This window comes from Geotrypetes seraphini, chromosome 14 (genome assembly GCF_902459505.1).
Source record: "Geotrypetes seraphini chromosome 14, aGeoSer1.1, whole genome shotgun sequence".
NCBI lineage: Eukaryota > Metazoa > Chordata > Amphibia > Gymnophiona > Dermophiidae > Geotrypetes > Geotrypetes seraphini.
Genome location: NC_047097.1, coordinates 13,192,510 through 13,210,162, shown reverse-complemented (window position 1 = coordinate 13,210,162; position 17,653 = coordinate 13,192,510). Strand labels below are relative to the sequence as shown.

At 46.7% G+C, this 17,653-nt stretch overlaps 1 protein-coding gene across 2 annotated transcripts in view; it reads right to left on the bottom strand.

The window, feature by feature from the left end:
• The window catches only part of NEDD4 (NEDD4 E3 ubiquitin protein ligase), a 319,682-nt gene that overhangs the window by 283,639 nt on the left and 18,390 nt on the right, over nucleotides 1-17,653 (bottom strand). For both annotated transcript variants that reach the window (XM_033919613.1, XM_033919614.1), the window contains exon 3: nucleotides 2,552-2,630. In XM_033919613.1, the coding sequence (XP_033775504.1) occupies nucleotides 2,552-2,630 (79 nt within the window). The remainder of the gene's footprint in view (nucleotides 1-2,551; nucleotides 2,631-17,653) is intronic.

The following is a 17,653-nucleotide window of genomic DNA, read 5'->3' as shown; positions in this document are numbered from 1 at the left end:
CCAGATAATTTGACCTGGACAAGCCACTGTTAGAAATAGGAGACTGGGCTAGATGGACCATTGGTCTGACCCAGTACGGCTGTTCTTATAGATAAAGTTTAAAAAAAACCAAAACAAGAGTATTAGGAGACCTATGTTTAGATAATTGGGAAAATCAATATTACAGAACCATATCACACATACAATTTCTTATACCCTGCAAATTTCAGCAATGATTCATTGCAGTTTACAATAAGATTCCTAAATGTGCATTGCAGTTACAGTAGGTGACTTAAACTATAAATGAGGCATAGAGAGGCAAGATGGCAGCGGTGTGAGCTGTTGGAGATGGAGCTACGTCCTCTCTAGCATTTACCTCTACAATTACCTCTTCGTGTAGCTTTTTTAGCTATGCCTCATACTAAACGGAAGAGCGTTGTCCGGGGGGCCCCTCCATACCCGGTCAAATGATGATGGAGTGATTTCTGACAAGCTCTCCAGTTGTTGGGGGGAGAAAAGCCTGCTGTAGTTCTGATGGAAGGAGCCACTGTAGCCTTAGGCTTGGAGATCTCTCTCTCCCCTCCTACAGCCCGATCCCCGCCGAATTCAGCGCAGGCCAGCGTGCAACGTTGAGAGAGCACCGAGCCAGCTGAGCACGGCGTCTTCAAACGGAGGGGGTCAAATTGCTGACCGAGACGTTGAGCTTACAATCTCTGGAGTAGCAGAAGGAGCTGACTCCTCGGCGGCGACATTGGTAAATATACTTCAGATTGTCCAGAGACTCGAGACTGCGGCACAAAAATCGGCAGAAGATACCTCTAAGGTAGTGAGTAAATTAGAAGATTTGTCTGCCTCAGTACAACATTTTCAAATCGAAACTAATAAGAAATTTGAACGAGTTGATAAAGAGTTATCCTCATTGCAGAATTTATCAGCAACTTTGGTGAAGGACAGGAATTTCTTACAAAATAAAATTGAACAGCTAGAAAATTTCAATAGGAGACTGAACTTGAGTGTCTTGAATTTTCCTAAGTTAAATTTAGTCTCACCTATTGATACCTTCAAGAAATATTTAATGGAGATCTTAAAATTTGAATCAGAGCTAATACCACCGATTAATAAAATTTACTACTTGCCAAGGAAGTTAGATAAATCTCCTCCTCAGGAAATAGATTTAAAGAACTTAACTGGTATTCTTGAAACATCTTAGGAAGAAGTTCAATACTGTGGTACCTTGATAGTTTCTTTTGTATTTCAGCAGGACTTAAATATGTTAATGAAGATTTTCTTTCATTTCTCCCAAAGTTTGTTTATGGGAGAAAAGATTTGGATTTTTCCAGATGTTACTAAGTCCACTCAAGAGAGAAGGAAAATATTCCTGAGTATGAGGGAGGAAACTTTAAAAATGAGTGCTACCCTTTTGCTTAGTTATCCATGCAAATGTATGATTAAATATTCTGGAATGAAATATGTGTATTTTGTGCCGGAGCAACTTCGTTCTGGACAGTAAAAAGTAATATATAATATAGATTGGGAGGGCTGTTATTAGGAATTTTGAACCGGATTGAATCACGTTAAGCCTTTTTCTAATTTTGTTATAGATATATTGTTTGAGAACTCCTTATCTCGTTATATTCTTGTCTTTGCACAAAGTATTGAGGTCTAAGAAAGAAGGTCTATTTCATTCTTTTATTTTGCATAATATGTTTTACTCTGTAAAAATTATGTTAATAGATTAATTTATTTACATGAATTTATGCAATATTTACACTTATTTGTTCTGTTTTTCTGAAACAAGAGGATTCTTGTATTATAATTATGAAATTCATAAATAAAATTAAAAAAAAAAACTATAAATTAATGAGGAAGAAATTAATCTTTTGCATCTCCTAACAGCATTCCCTTTGTCTCTCTTGTATCACTGCTACAGAACAAGCTACAACTCAGACTTTTACCTGAAATTTCCAGGCAGCACCACCACTTATTAGTTCTTTTAACTCATATTTCACTCCTAGAACTGTATAAATTGCCTTGGTTACATTTATTCTATTACAGAACTACTAGTTGAATTAGTGAAAAATTTCATAGGCATGGTCCATGTTTATGTTTCAGCAAAATCTACCCGCAGTAACAACTTATCTCCTATTACAGTAACATTCTGTGGCTGCTGCTGCTACTTCAGTCTCTAATTAATCTATTACCAAGTCACTTTAGTGGGGTCCTCCCAGATGTGCTAATTCAATGGTTCCCAAGACATATTTTTGTCCTGTAAACCTTCTGCTGGCAGAAATAGGAGATAGGTGAAGGGAGAAACCAGAGCCAATGCTGCCTGCAGAGTTCTGTCTTTTCTTTAAACCACCCACTGTACATTGTCCTTCAGTTGGCAGGAGTCATAATTCAACAGTTTCTCACCTGTTGGTTTCCATGAGAATCACATGGGGTTCCATTTGTAGAAGTTTAAAAATGTATTTATATTATAACAGAACCTAATGCATTTATTTGCCTAGGGTCCACCACCCTCTCAGCAAATGCACACACACACACTAATAGTATGTATATGAGTTGTTCTTACCTTTTTAACTGTTTTTGTTTGAACACTGGTAAGGACTCCATTTCCTGGATCATACACAGTCAGTTTCACATAAGGATCACTATTAAAAAAAAAAAAAAAAGAATATGAAAAATCAAAATTTATCATATATAGTGTATTTTTCGCTCCATAGGACGCACCTGACCATAAGATGCACCCTAGATTTAGGGAGGAAAAAAAAACCCCATTCTGAACCAAATTCTCCTTGCCAGGCTCTGCACCCTGTCCCCCCTCCCTGCCAGACTCTGTCCCCTGTCCCCCCTCTGGTGGTCTGCAGTGGTAGGCTAGGAGAGGGCATAGGGCAGGCAGGGCCCCCCACCCCGAGGCAGATAGGCAGGGAGTCTAAGCCCTAAATGGATGACTTTCATATGACTTCTGGACAGCCTGCCAAAAGTCTTTATATAATGGTGACAGAGAGCAGAGCCAGGGCAATGTATGCAGACACGCTCACAATGCTGAACACAGTAAGGAAAAGAGCAAGAGGCTGATCCCAAACACTACACCTGTATAGCAGATCAACAACTGCGGATTCGGACAGGCCACTGCAGTGAGGCAGGGCTGGCTCAGCAGGCTCCTCTGAGGTGCTACCGGGCACCGGGGGTTTGATGCGTAGCTCCGGGCTCCAGTCAGGGAATTTTATGCTTGGAGGCTCAGGACTCTTCTCTGGGAGCTTCACATTCGGCACCTCAGGTGCCGGCTGCGGGCTTCTCTCGGGGAGTTTCTCAGCTCCCTCTAATCTCGGGAGCTGGGCGATGGCTGTTCTGGGCTGAGAATGGAAGTGGACAGTGAAGGGCGGTTGGGAATGATCTCCAGCGCCGCCGGTTAAACCCAGCACCTCGCCATCATTGTCTTGCTCCCAGAAGTGTAGCTTGTTTTCCTCCTCCTCCCTCAAAGCAGAGCAATTCCTTGTGTATTTTGTATTGCAGAGCCGCCACAGCTTGTCTTCCATCCACCTGCCCAGTCTATGAGCGCGCTCCAAATGGACCTGGCCAGCGGGTAAAGACAGCTCTGCCTGCAACTAAATCTCTAACATGGACATAAGATGTGCATCAAATAGCGTTTCGGGAAGGCCGATAAGACAAAGATTGTCCCTTGGGGAGGAGGGGTTGTTATATTCGCTTCATAGGACACACCCTTATTTCCACCCACATTTTGGAGGAAAAAAGTGTGTCTTATGGAGCGAAAAATACAGTACTCAAATAGGAAAACACCCTCCAGGGATTCAAGACAAAGTTAGATGAGTTCCTGCGGAACTGGAACGTACGCAGGTAGGGCTGGTCTCGGTTAGGGCGCTGGTCTTTGACCTAGGGGCCACTGCGGGAGCGGACTGCTGGGCACAATGGACCACTAGTCTGACCCAGCAGCTGCAATTCTTATGTTCTTATAAGTCAATCCAAATATAAGTTGAAAGGATAACCAGACAACTACCTTCATACCCTCCCTCAAACCCACAGAATTCTGGTCCCACTTTGACCTTCTATCCAACCCAAACTCAGAAATAGATTTCAACTCCAACTGGATCACCCTCAGTAATCAGATCCTAGACAAAATCACTCCACTAAAGAAAGGCAAACAAAGACGATGGCACGACACGGAACTAACCTCGCTCAAAAGAAAAGCACGCCAACTTGAAAGAATCTGGAACAAAACAAAGAAGGAAGAGGACAAAGCAATACGGAGATCAAAAATCCGTGAGTATAAAAGAATCACCAAGGAAAAACGACGTACCTTCTGCTCCAACAAAATAGGATTCCCCACTACCAACAATAAAGAACTTTTCAGATTAATCAACTCGCTACTGGAAATTGATCACCAGAAAAGATCCTCCTCCGCACAACTACCTACCCCTGAGAACTTCGCACTGTCCTTCAGGTTTATCATGTTTCAGGTTTATTTAAAAATTTGATATACCACCTTATCAAAATTCAAAACGGTTTTACATAATATAAAAACAAAAAATAAAAAGGGCATGAGTTAAACAAATTACAATTAATATTACAAACAATCAAACGCACAGACAAACATTAACATACCAATACAACACCTCAGCATAGGCAAAAAAATGCTGGTTATGCAACTAGATCTCACCGCAGCATTTGACCTGGTAGACTATGACATTCTACTACAAATACTAGAAACAATAGGAATCACAGGAAAGGTGCAGACTTGGTTTCAAGGATTCCTACAATCCTGGACTTACAGACTAAAGACAAACAAAGAAAAATCAGAAGCATGGTCCAACCCCTGCGGTGTACCCCAAGGGACGCCTTTATCCCCCAACACTCTTCAATCTCTACATTGCATCCCTCGGCACCTGCCTAGACAAATTAGGCTTTACTTCTTATAGCTAAGCAGACGACATCACCATCCTCCTTCCTTTTGATCAACCAACACACTCCATGACAAACAAACTACATAGAACACTAGAAACAGTGGCTACATGGATGAAAGAACACAAACTAAAATTGAACCCAGACAAAAGAAAATTTATACTTCTCAAAAAAAACAAAACCATAACCATAACCATAACAAACTTAGTAATAAACTCAAATCACATACCCCATTCAACCCACATTAAGACTTCTGGGAGTCATGATAGACAGAAGCTGTACCATGCAACCACAAATCAACAAAACAATACAGAAATCATTTGCGGTCATGCGAAACTTAGGCAAATCCAAAAATTCTTCGACAGAAAGCAATTCCAGCTCGTGGTCCAATCCCTAGTCCTAGGACTTCTAGACTACTGCAACATCCTCTATCTCCCCTGCCCCACAGACATGATAAAAAAAACTACAAACAATACAAAAACACAGCCCCGAGACTGATCTATTCGCTAAAGAAATACGACCGCATCACCGCCACATACCTCAACTCACACTGGCTCCCAATACAAGCAAGAATACAATTCAAATTTTACTGTCTACTATTTAAAGCAATGAATGGAGACAGCCCAGCCTACTTGAACAACCACCTTATCCAAACTGCCACAACCAGGCCAAGGAGAGCCCAGACACCATTCACGCACCCCCCAATGAGGTGTCAAACATAAAAAAATGTACGATGGCCTACTGGCCACGCAGGCAGCGAAATTTGACCACCAACTATCCAATCTACTGATCATGACACCAGACTACAAAACTTTCAGAAAAGAAATAAAAGCCCTGCTATTCGAGAAATCCATCAAGGCAAACTAATAATAATAATAATAATTTAATTCTTATATATAGCCATACCGAGAAACATAGAACATAGAAACATAGAGTATGACGGCAGATAAGGGCCAGTGGCCCAACAAGTCTGCCCACTCAAGAACCCTCCCTCAACAAATCTGCCCACTCTAGAATCCCCTCTCCCACGAGAATCCATCTTTTAAGCATAACTCTGTAGCAACCCCTTGTGTTTGTCCTATCGTCTCTTGAAGTCAAGCACATTGCTGGCCTTGACCACTTGGCATGGAAGACCATTCCATCGATCAATCACCCTTTCAGTGAAGAAGTATTTCCTGGTGTCACCATGAAATCTCCCCCCTTTAAGTTTTAGCGAATGCCCTCTTGTCGCCGTGGGACCTTTGAGAAAAAAGATTTCTTCCTCCACTTCAATGCGGCCCGTGATGTTATTTGAATGTTTCTATCATGTCCCCCTTTCTCTGCGCTCTTCGAGAGAATATAAGTGCAGTTTGGCCAGACGTTCCTTATAAGGGAGATCTTTAAGTCCCGAGACCATCTTAGTGGCAATTCTCTGGATCGACTCCATTCTCTTCACATCCTTATGATAATGTGGCCTCCAGAACTGGATCTGTACAATGGTAGTATGACTTAAGGCTTTCGGCTGATGAAGCTCCTTCTTATGCAACCCAGCATTTGTCTAGCTTTTGCTGAAGCTTTCTCCACTTGATTTGCAACTTTCATATCGTCCCGGATGAGTATTCCCAAGTCCCTTTCCACAGTAGTTTTTGCTAAGTTTTCACCGTTCAAGGTGTATGTCCTGCATGGATTACTGTTTCCAAGATGCATTACTAGGTGATTCATGCATTACTAGGTGATTCACAGTAATAGAATAATACAGATAAATACATCAGAAAGTAAAAGAACAGTTAAAAGTTAGAAACAGGACGAATTAGGATACCAGCCTATCAAAAAGTTGCGTCTTTACCAACTTCTAAAATCAGAATAAGAAGGAACCTCTAACATGATTTTTCCAAGACATACATTCAGTTTAGTGGCCTGAAACGAAAGGGTTCTCTCAAAGAACCTCTTGTAACGACAAAATTTTATGGAGGGATATGTAAACATATGCACTCTGTGTGTACTCTTAGTAGGATGGCTCAGAGAGAAGTGAGGAACAAGATAACCTGGTGACATACCAAAGACTGCTTTATAACAAATACATGAAAATTTAAACAAAATTCTGGACTCTATCGGCAACCAATGGAGATTCTGATAAAAAGGGGAAATATGCTCCCATTTTTTCAAACCAAAAATGAGACTGATAGCAGTATTTTGAACCACTCTCAATCTTTTGAGAATTTTCTTATAAGCACCTAAATATATAATATTACAGTAATCAAGAATACTTAAGATAGAGGTTTCATCAAAGTATTCTTAATGGTGCAAAGCTTCCAAAGCACCGAGATACATTTCTTAAATATTAAATCAGTATGTTGTTCCAATGTCAGATGTTTATCTACAGTCACTACCAGTATTTTTATAGATTGTTCAATATTATAATCCACACCGTTCACATGTATCATTGTTTCTTTGATCTTGTCATTGGGAGTTGCAAGGAAAAATTTAGTTTTCCCTGCATTTAGTTTCAATTTAATAGCAGTCATCCAGAGATCAACCTGACTTAAAATAGTCCCTAAAAAGTTTATAAACTCAGGTGACAAACAGGTTACTGGGATGACTATGGTAATGTAATCCGAATAAATGTAAAACTTGAGCTTTAGACTTTGCAACCAATTTTCCAAGGAAACAAGGTAAATGTTAAACAAAGTGGGGGACAAAGGAAGCATTTCAATCCCCCAAAATAACCCGCTCCACAGGGCTGGCACATTCATCGGGCAGAAGAAAGTGTTCTTCAGCCGCCGGTCCATGGTGCTATCAACGCGGCGTTTTGGGGTCAGCTTCCTGAGTGCTGCAGTGCACAAGCAGTGGGAAAAGGCTTCTACGCGCGTCCTTGTGCCAGAACCGGAAGTCTTCTCTCTGACGTCACAACGTCAGAGGGAAGGCTTCCAGATGAGGTGTGGGACGTGCACGAGGAGCTGCTGCCCACAGCTTTGTGCACTGCAGCATTCAGGGAGACGGCCCAAAGACACCATGTTGATCAAACCGTGGACCTGCCCAAAGATAACACCAGAGGGCAGGCCAGAAGGCAAGGCACAGCATGGAGGGAGAGAGACAACAACGGTAGAGGGAATGCTTTTATTTTTTTTTTTAGTGATTGATTTACATCTGCTGTCTCTTCAGGAAGAAATGCATTTGTTTCTTTTCCTCTGGGGTTGTACTGCTTGCAGTCTTGCATCTTAGGGTTTGTTTGTAAATATTAGTACTTTTAGTTTTTGGACCTGCATTTGCATGGGGTTATCTGTTTTCTGGTAGGACTGAATGTTGAAAAGCATACAGTGTGTGTGTGTGTGTGTGTATTTATATATAATATATATATACTAGTGTTTAAGCCCGTTACATTAACGGGTGCTAGAAAGCAGCCCCCTTTCCCTCTCCCTCTTCAGTTCCTCCCTAACTGTCTCTCCGTGGTCCCTCTTCTGTCTTCCCCCCCTAAGCAAAACGATCTGCCTCCCAGCACACCCCTACCCCAAAGCAGACCCCTTTCCCTCTACCCCTCCAATTCCTCCCTGACTATCTCTCAGTGGCCCCCCATTTTGTCTCCCCCTCAAGCAAAGCTATCTACCTCCCAGCACACCCCTCCCCCAAAGCAGACCCCTTTCCCTCTGCCCCTCCAGTTCCTCCCTGACTGTCTCTCCTTGGCCCCCCTTCTGTCTCCCCCACCAAGTAAAGCTGTCTGCCTCCAAGCACACCCCTCCCCCAAAGCAGGCCCCTTTCCCTCTCCCGCTCAAGTTCCTCCCTGTCTCTCCGTGGCCCCCCCTTCTGTCTCCCCCACCAAGTAAAGCTGTCTGCCTCCAAGCACACCCCTCCCCCAAAGCAGGCCCCTTTCCCTTTCCCGCTCCAGTTCCTCCCTGTCTCTCCGTGGCCCCTCTTCTGTCTTCCCCCCCCCTAAGCAAAACGATCTGCCTCCCAGCACACCCCTCCGCCCGAAGCAGCCCCCTTTCCCCTCCTGTGAGAATGTTTACCTGCATGGGCCACCTGCAGCACCCTCCAGCCGTTCCTCTGAGCTGAAACTCCTTCACTCGCCTCCCGCCTACACTTTTTTGAAGATGCGCACCATCCCCGCGGTCTGGCCAGCTACCCTAGTCTCTTGCCACCGCCACCCCCTTCCCTTCCCGCGGTCGACAAACCTCTTGGTTCCAGCAGCGGCCGCAGCACTGTAAATACGCTGCTTCGCGGCCTCTACTGCCCTGATTTGCTCTGCCGTGTCTCTGATGATGTCGTCAGGGACACGGAAGAACAAATCAAGGCAGTAGAGGCTGCGAAGCAGCATGTTTACAGTGCTGCGGCCGCTGCTGGAGCCAAGAGGTTTGTCGACCGCGGGAAGGGAAGGGGGTGGCGGCGGCGGCAAGGGACTAAGGGAGCCGGCCAAACCGCGAGAAGGGAAAATCGGGTGGGAGGCTCATTGGGGATTGGGGGGGAGAGGGACGAAGACGAACTGAAAAGAACTTTAGGCGCGCATGCGCACTCCTGCAATACCACGGACCTACATCTCACAGATCAGGGAAAACAGAAGCACGCAGTTGAGTGCACATGCGCGAAAATGAATGGAAAAAATGGTGTTACAATTAGTACTATTATGGGGGCAGTGTCTGGGGCGGAGATTGGGTGGAGATGGGCACAACTTAGTCCAGTGTTCTTCAACTGCCGGTTCATGGACCAGTGCTGGTTCACAAAATAATTATTTATTTCTGCCGGTCCATAGGTGTCAAAAGGTTGAAGAACACTGCTATAGAGCAGTGTTCTTCAACCTTTTGACACCTATGGACCGGCGGAAATAAAATAAATATTTTGTGGCCCGGCAAACTACTAAGACTGAAATTTTAAAAAACCCATTTCCGCCCTTTCTCTGCAAGCTCAGTCCCCACAAACAGCAATGTTACTTACCGTAACAGTTGTTATCCAGGGACAGCAGGCAGCTATTCTCACTAGTGGGTGACGTCATCCAACGAAGCCCCGATGCGGACATCTCACAAGCACACTTGCTTGTAGAAACTTTTAGAAGTTTCGAGTTGCCCACACCGCGCATGCGTGAGTGCCTTCCCGCCCGATGCACCGGGCATGTCTCCTCAGTTCAGATAGCTAGCAGAGACGCCAACCCAGGGGAGGTGGGTGGGACGTGAGAATAGCTGCCTGCTGTCCCTGGATAACAACTGTTACAGTAAGTAACATTGCTTTATCCCAGGACAAGCAGGCAGGTATTCTCACTAGTGGGTGACCTCCAAGCTAACCACAAAGGGATGGAGGGAGAGTTGGCAACTTAGGAGAATAAATTTTGCAACACTGTTTGGCCAAACTGTCCATCCCGTCTGGAGAAGGTATCCGGACAATAGTGTGAGGTGAAGGTATGAACCGAGGACCAAGTGGCAGCTTTACAAATCTCCTCAATCGGTGTCGATCTGAGGAAAGCGACAGAGGCTGCCATTGCTCTGACCTTATGGGCTGTTACTTTACTGTGAAGGGGTAATCCAGCCTGGGCATAGCAGAAAGAGATACAAGCCGCCATCCAGTTGGAGATGGTGCGCTTAGAGATAGGGCGTCCCAACTTGTTCGGATCAAAGGAGATGAAAAGTTGAGGAGCAGTTCTGTGAGGCTTGGTATGTTCCAGGTAGAAAGCCAAAGCACGTTTACAGTCCAGAGTGTGAAGAGCTGATTCTCCAGGATGAGAATGAGGCTTTGGAAAAAACACAGGAAGAACAATGGATTGATTCAGATGAAATTCCGAGACCACCTTGGGGAGGAATTTGGGATGAGTGCGGAGGACCACCTTGTCATGATGAAACATTGTAAAGGGCGGATCCGCAACCAACGCTTGAAGTTCACTCACTCGATGGGCAAAAGTGAGGCCAATGAGAAGCACCACTTTCCAAGTGAGAAATTTCAGAGAACCTTGTTAAGAGGTTCAAATGGAGGCTTCATAAGTTGAGAAAGAACAACATTGAGGTCCCAAACCACCGGAGGCAGTTTGAGGGGAGGATTGACATGGAAAAGTCCTTTCATAAATCTGGAAACCACAGGATGTGCAGAAAGAGGAGGTTTCCCTTGAAGAGGCTGGTGAAAAGCAGCAATTGCACTAAGATGGACTCTGATCGATGTAGACTTGAGACCAGAATGAGACAGGTGCAAAAGGTAGTCCAAAACAGAGGACAAGGAGGCGTGTTGAGGTTCCTTGTGATGAGAAAAACACCAAGTAGAGAATCTAGTCCATTTCTGGGAATAGCATTGTAGAGTAGCAGGCTTCCTTGAAGCTTCCAAAACATCCCGCACAGCTGGTGAAAACTGAAGGGAAGTTACACTGAGAGGAACCAAGCTGTCAGGTGTAGCGACTGCAGGTTGGGATGAAGCCGAGATCCCTGATGCTGCGCAAGCAGAGATGGAAACACTGATACAAGGAAGGGTTCCTTGCTGCTGAGTTGCAGAAGAAGGGAGTACCAAGGTTGCCTGGGCCACCGAGGAGCAATCAGAATCATGGTGGCCCGGTCAGACTTGAGCTTGACCAGAGTCTTTTGAATGAGAGGAAATGGAGGAAACGCATACAGAAAGAGATTCCCCCAGTCCAGAAGAAAAGCATCTGCCTCGAGACGATGAGGAGTGTAGATCCTGGAGCAGAACCGAGGCAGTTTGAAGTTGTGGGGAGCTGCAAAGAGGTCTCTCTGAGGCGTTCCCCACAGGGAGAAGATTTGATGAAGGGGCGTGGAATGGAGAGTCCACTCGTGAAGCTGTAGAAGGCGACTCAAGTTGTCCCCCAAGGCATTGTCCGCCCCCTGAATGTAGACAGCTTTGAGAAAGGAGTTGTGGCAAATCACCCAATCCCAAACTTTCAGAGCTTCCTGACAGAGGGAGGCCAATCTCGTGCCGCTCTGTTTGTTGACATAATACATGGTGACCTGATTGTCCGTACGAATGAGGACCACCATGTCGTGCAGTAGATGCTGAAAAGCAGTGAGAGCATTGAAAATCGTCCTGAGTTCCAGGAGATTGATATGGCACAGACGATCCGCACTCGTCCAATAGCCCTGGGTGCGCAGCCCGTCCAGATGAGCCCCCCAAGCATAGTTCGAGGAGTCGGTCGTGAGAACCTTCTGATGGGTAGGCATGTGAAACAGCAAACCTCTGGAAAGATTGGAAGAGAGCATCCACCAGCGACGCGACTGCAGCAGAGCAGGAGTGACCTGAATGTGACGAGTCAGAGGGTCGGAGATCTGCGACCATTGAGAAGCTAGGGTCCACTGAGGAATCCGCAGGTGAAGTCTGGCAAAAGGAGTCACGTGAACCATAGAGGCCATGTGGCCCAGCAGCACCATCATGTGTCTCGCCGAGTTGGACGGGCGAGAAGAGACCGAGTGACAAAGCTGAAGAAGAGCCGCCAGGCACTGAGGAGGAAGGAACGCTCTGAGTTGAATAGTATCCAGAACAGCTCCGATGAAGGGGAGAGTCTGTGAAGGTTGAAGATGGGATTTGGGAAAGTTGATCTCGAATCCCAGACTCTGTAGAAACCAGATCGTCCTCTGAGTGGCCCGGACGACCCCCTGAGACGTGGAATCCTTGATGAGCCAGTCATCGAGGTAGGGAAACACCTGCAGACCATGGTTCCTGAGTGCTGCGGCCACCACAACCAGGCACTTGGTGAAGACTCTGGGAGACGAAGCAAGGCCGAAAGGAAGCACTCTGTACTGAAGATGAAGGTGTCCCACCCGAAATCTGAGGTATTGACGGGAGACCAGATGGATGGGAATATGAGTGTAGGCCTCCTTGAGATCCAGGGAGCATAACCAGTCGTTCTGCTCGAGGAGGGGATAGAAAGAAGCCAGGGTCAACATGCGAAACTTCTCCCTGACCAGGAACTTGTTGAGCACCCTGAGGTCCAAAATAGGATGCAGGTCGCCCGTCTTCTTTGGAACAAGGAAGTACCGGGAGTAAAAACCCTTGTTCTGTTGGTCCACCGGGACCGGCTCGACGGTGCGAAGCCGGAGCAAAGCGTGAGCTTCCTGAAGAAGAAGGGCGGTCTGGGTTAAATTGGAAGGATACTCTCTTGGAGGATGTTCCGGGGGAACATGATGGAACTGAAGAGAGTATCCCTCTCTTACGATGGAAAGGACCCAGAGGTCGGTGGTAATAGTCGTCCATCGATGGTAAAAATGATGGAGACGACCTCCGATGGGAAAAAGAGGGGAGGGCAGAACGATGGAAGTTATGCTCCCTACGAGACAGTCAAAAAGGCTGGGGAGCCTTGGGGACAGCAGAAGGTGGAGGCTTTTGCTGGGGCTTCTGCTGATGCTGCCTCTTCACTGGCGGCCGAATGGCGGGAGCCTGCTTCAGCGGGTAGCACCATTGATAAATCATAGGAGGACGAGCCGGACGAGAGATGGCAGGCTTGGGCTTCTGGCGGAGGATAAACTGAAAAGATTTTTCATGTTTGGATAACTTCTCCGTAGCTGCCTTGATGGACTCGTCGAAAAGGTCCGCTCCCGCACAGGGAATGTTCGCCAGCCGGTCCTGGAGATTCGGGTCCATATCGATGGTGCGAAGCCATGCCAAGCGTCTCATGGCCACCGAACAGGCTGCCGCTCTGGCCGAGAGCTCGAAAGCATCGTAAGACGATTGCATCATCTGCAGGCGGAGCTGGGACAACGATGCCAGCACCTCCGAGTACTCAAAACGAGCCTGAGAGTCCAGATATGGTAAAAACTTGTGAAGGATGGAGAGAAAAAACTCGAAGTAGGTCGCAAAATGAAAGCTGTAATTGAGGACTCGAGAAGCCATCATCGAGTTCTGGTAGATGCGCCTGCCAAATCTGTCTATGGTTTTTCCCTCCCGGCCAGGAGGTGTGGAAGCATAGACCTGGGAGAGACTGGTGCGAGAACTGTGCCCCGTCGAAGCCCTTATGGTGCACCGTGCGGTATCGAGCATCCAACTTCCCCAGGACCGCCGGGATGGAGTACGGGGTCTCGAAGCATCTCATGAAAGTCTGGTCCAGAAGCTTGTGTAGAGGCAGGCATAGAGACTCGGCCGGAGGTTGAGGAAGATGCATCATCTCCAGATACTCCTTCGAGAACTTGGAGCCCGAATCCAGGGTGATATCCAGATCCACCGCCATCTGCCTCAGGAAGGACAAGAATGACAACTGGTCCGCCAGAGCCGGCCCTCGAGGCGGGCTCGAAGACGATGAGGCGGCCTGGTCCGCCGATGCCGACGACCGGCACGGAGAGAACGAACCCCCGCAGTCTTCAAGTTCCGGCATGGGAGGAGGAGGCGAGTATTCCGGAGAAAACTCCCGGAAAGGTTGCTTCCGACGAGGCGAGGCGTGTCTCAATGAATGCATCGAGGAGTGCCTCGATCGACGACCGGAGCTGTGTCGAGAAGCAGGCCTCGAGCGACGAGGCGAGCAACGCTCAGACGAGGCAGCCACCGAGTAGATGGGACTGGAGGTCGTGGAGCGAAGCATCAGAGGCTGAGACGAGGCCCCCCGAGGCGTTCCCCAAGGTTCGAGGCCCGGCATCGCAGAGGAAGGGTCCGGACCAGGCAAGCCATGGATCGAGGGTATCGGCTCCAAAAGGTGGCATGGGCAAAGACTCTGCTCCTTGCGAGACATGTCCCGGAGCCAGACCCAACACTCGCCGAGACTCTGCTCCAAGCTGCGAGAGTGTGCGCCGAGGAGGCACCGGAGGCAGCTCGACCTCGCGGGAGGCTTCCGCGTGCCCAGGCTGGATCTGGGAGAGAAGCATCGGCCCAATTTTGGTAAAGAGCTCGACAAATCGCTTCTCCATCAAGGCGTGAAACGACACCGGCAAAGAGGGATCCACATCAGAAATGGGACCTCCTGCATGGACGTCGGTCATTCGGCCGCCAGGGAGCTTGGATTTGGAGGCCTTGGGCACCTTAAGCACCACTGGAGGGATAGGAGGCTGCGCTATCTGACCTGAAGAGAAATCGGAAGGCACCGCAGCCTGCATCGAGGTCGAAGCCGGCACGAGCGAGGCAGGCTTGAGCAGACTCGAGGCAAAAGATGTAGAAACGGAAGTCGAAGGCGTGGCGCTCTGGGAAGAGGGCAGCACCGGAGACGCCTCCATGCCAAACAGCAACTCCCACAAAATACAGCGACGCTTAAACGCACGTGCTGTGAGCGTGGAGCAAGGCCGGCACGATTTCGGAAGGTGTTGATGCCCGAGACACTGAAGACAGCGTCGATGCGGGTCCATCAACGAAATTGCGCGTTGGCACTTGACACACTTTTTAAAACTGGTAACAGGCCGGGACATAGGCCGAAAAAGCTCCGCCGCAAGGTCAAAGCCGTGGGGCCGCAGCCACGCAACCTGCCCGATCAAACTAAATTTTTTTTTTTTAAACAACAAAACGTAATGTGAGCCAACAGGAATGAGCACAAAAAACCCAAACCTGCGGGCACAGAAGGCACAAAAAAGGAACTTCGCACAGAGAAATTCAAAGGTAAACTTCTCAGCTCCGTGGAAGAGAAAGAACTGAGGAGACATGCCCGGTGCATCGGGCGGGAAGGCACTCGCGCGCATGCGCGATGTGGGCAACTCAAAACTTCTAAAAATTTCTACAAGCAAGTGTGCTTGTGAGATGTCCGCATCAGGGCTCCGTTGGATGACGTCATCCACTAGTGAGAATGCCTGCCTGCTTGTCCTGGGATAACATCTGATCCCATCTGCATAAGCCTCAGTTTTGATTTTATATTGAACGTATTTTATTAAAATATAAAAAGAAACAATATTCTGTACAACTGTCATTTTATAAATACAAATAATACAGAGCAAGGATCAACAAAACCCCTGTCTCCCCTCCACTATCAAGAAAACTGAATAAAGCAAATTATTACATAATACTACACTGAAATATCATGCTAACAGAATACCGCAATCACACATGATAGGAATGGTGTTAGGGGAGTGCCTCCTGGTCAGAGAGAGCCCTAAGCCAGCTGGAAGCTAAAGCACTGCCTGGGCTTTGCAGTCCCCAGTTATGTCTAACACCAGCTCTAGCATAATATATATTTCAAATCTGATATATTCTAATGACAAAATAGAAATATTTTTTTTCTACCTTTTGTTGTCTCTGGTTTCTTCTTCTTTTCACTCTCTTCCTTCCAGCTTCTGCCCTGTCTCTTCAATCCAGCATCTGCCCCTTCCATCCACTATCTGCCCCCTCCCCCTTCCATATGGTATCTGCCTTCTTTCTATGCCCCTCTCCCCTATCCACATGATTCATTCCAGCTTCACTGCTCTCTTCATTTTTATCTTACCTACACCAGATCTAGCATTTTTGTCCCTCTCTCCTTATTTCTCTGCTGACCCCCTTCCCAGCATCAATCTCTCTCTACTTTCTCATTCCGCTGTCTCTCCCCTTTCCCTCATCTGATCTCTCCATTCCACCCTGACCCCTTCCCCTCCTCTAATCTTCCTGCCAGCTGTTTCCTTCCTTTTTTCCTTCTCCCTTCCCTTCTCCTGCCAGAATATAAATATACCAGCTGTACTTAGATTTCTAGCACATATATATTTAAGTCAACCTAGTAATATTTTGCAAGAAACAAACAATTCAATTTTAGGTTGCCAACACTTAATTCTAGATTTGCCTATGCAGAATTCAGGAAGGTTGGGGCTATGCAATGAAAGAGAGAGAAAGCAGCATGTTCAGCCTAGGGGGAAGGAACGAATAATTAAACACATGGTTCATAGCACCAGAGAAGGAGAAAGCAGCGTGTTAAAGACTCATAAGGCCAAAGGAGAAGAGATGCACTACGTTCAGCACATGGAGGAGAGGGAAGCTGTATATATGGACTGCCTGGCCAAAGGAGAGAGTAAGCATTGCAATCTATGAAGCTGCAGATAAAAAGATATCTTGGGAACCAAGTTAGCAGTGATGGAAAGACCTGGGAGGAAAGCCTAGTACTGAGGACAACGGAAAGCCAGAGACTGCTTTGAGGGGGACTGAAGCTGGGAAGGAGGCAAGAATGAGCTACAGAGGGACCGAGTTTGGGGAAGAGGGCAAGAGCAAGCTGAAGGAAAGTTTGAACTTGGGAAGGGGATAAGTGTGAGCTGGAGGGGGTTATTGTTCTGCAAAGGAGAGTTTGAGTCTGGGTAAGATGGCAAGTGCAAGCTGGAAGGGGAACTGAAGCTAAGAAAAATCCAAGAGTGAGCTAGAAAGGGAATTGAGCTGGAGGTGAGTCAAACACAAGAAACTGCTATGGTGGGTAGAAAGAATGAACTGGAAAGGAGACAAGAGTAAGCTTGAGGATGAAGCCTGTACAAGCCAGGTCTTAAGATGTTCTTTTTGAGCAAATTCTATACCTTTCATTAATAATGTAAATTGCAATGAAACATAAAAAAAGTTATTACTCAAAAATAGGAGTTATATTTTGTTATTTTGGTAAATAAAGAATACAGATAGACACGCAGCCCCCATCTCTTCAGTAGTGGAGATTGCTTATGGCTAATCTACTGAAAATGGAACGCCCGCAGATTAAGCGTTTTGAGTCTCCCGCTGGCTGGAATTTCACCAGAATTTGGAGCATATTTTGGAACTCCTTGTCACCTGTAGCCCGGAGCTGGCAGTTGAACTTTTAATTGAGTCCATTTTGTTATTTCATGTGTGATTTCGGGGGGGGGGGGGTTTGTTGTTTATTATTGCTTTTGGTTATGGATCCTTGGGGGGGGGAGCTGGTTCTTCTGTGGATCAAAACTGTTTGAGCTCATGCTGCTTCTTTGTATACTGGTAT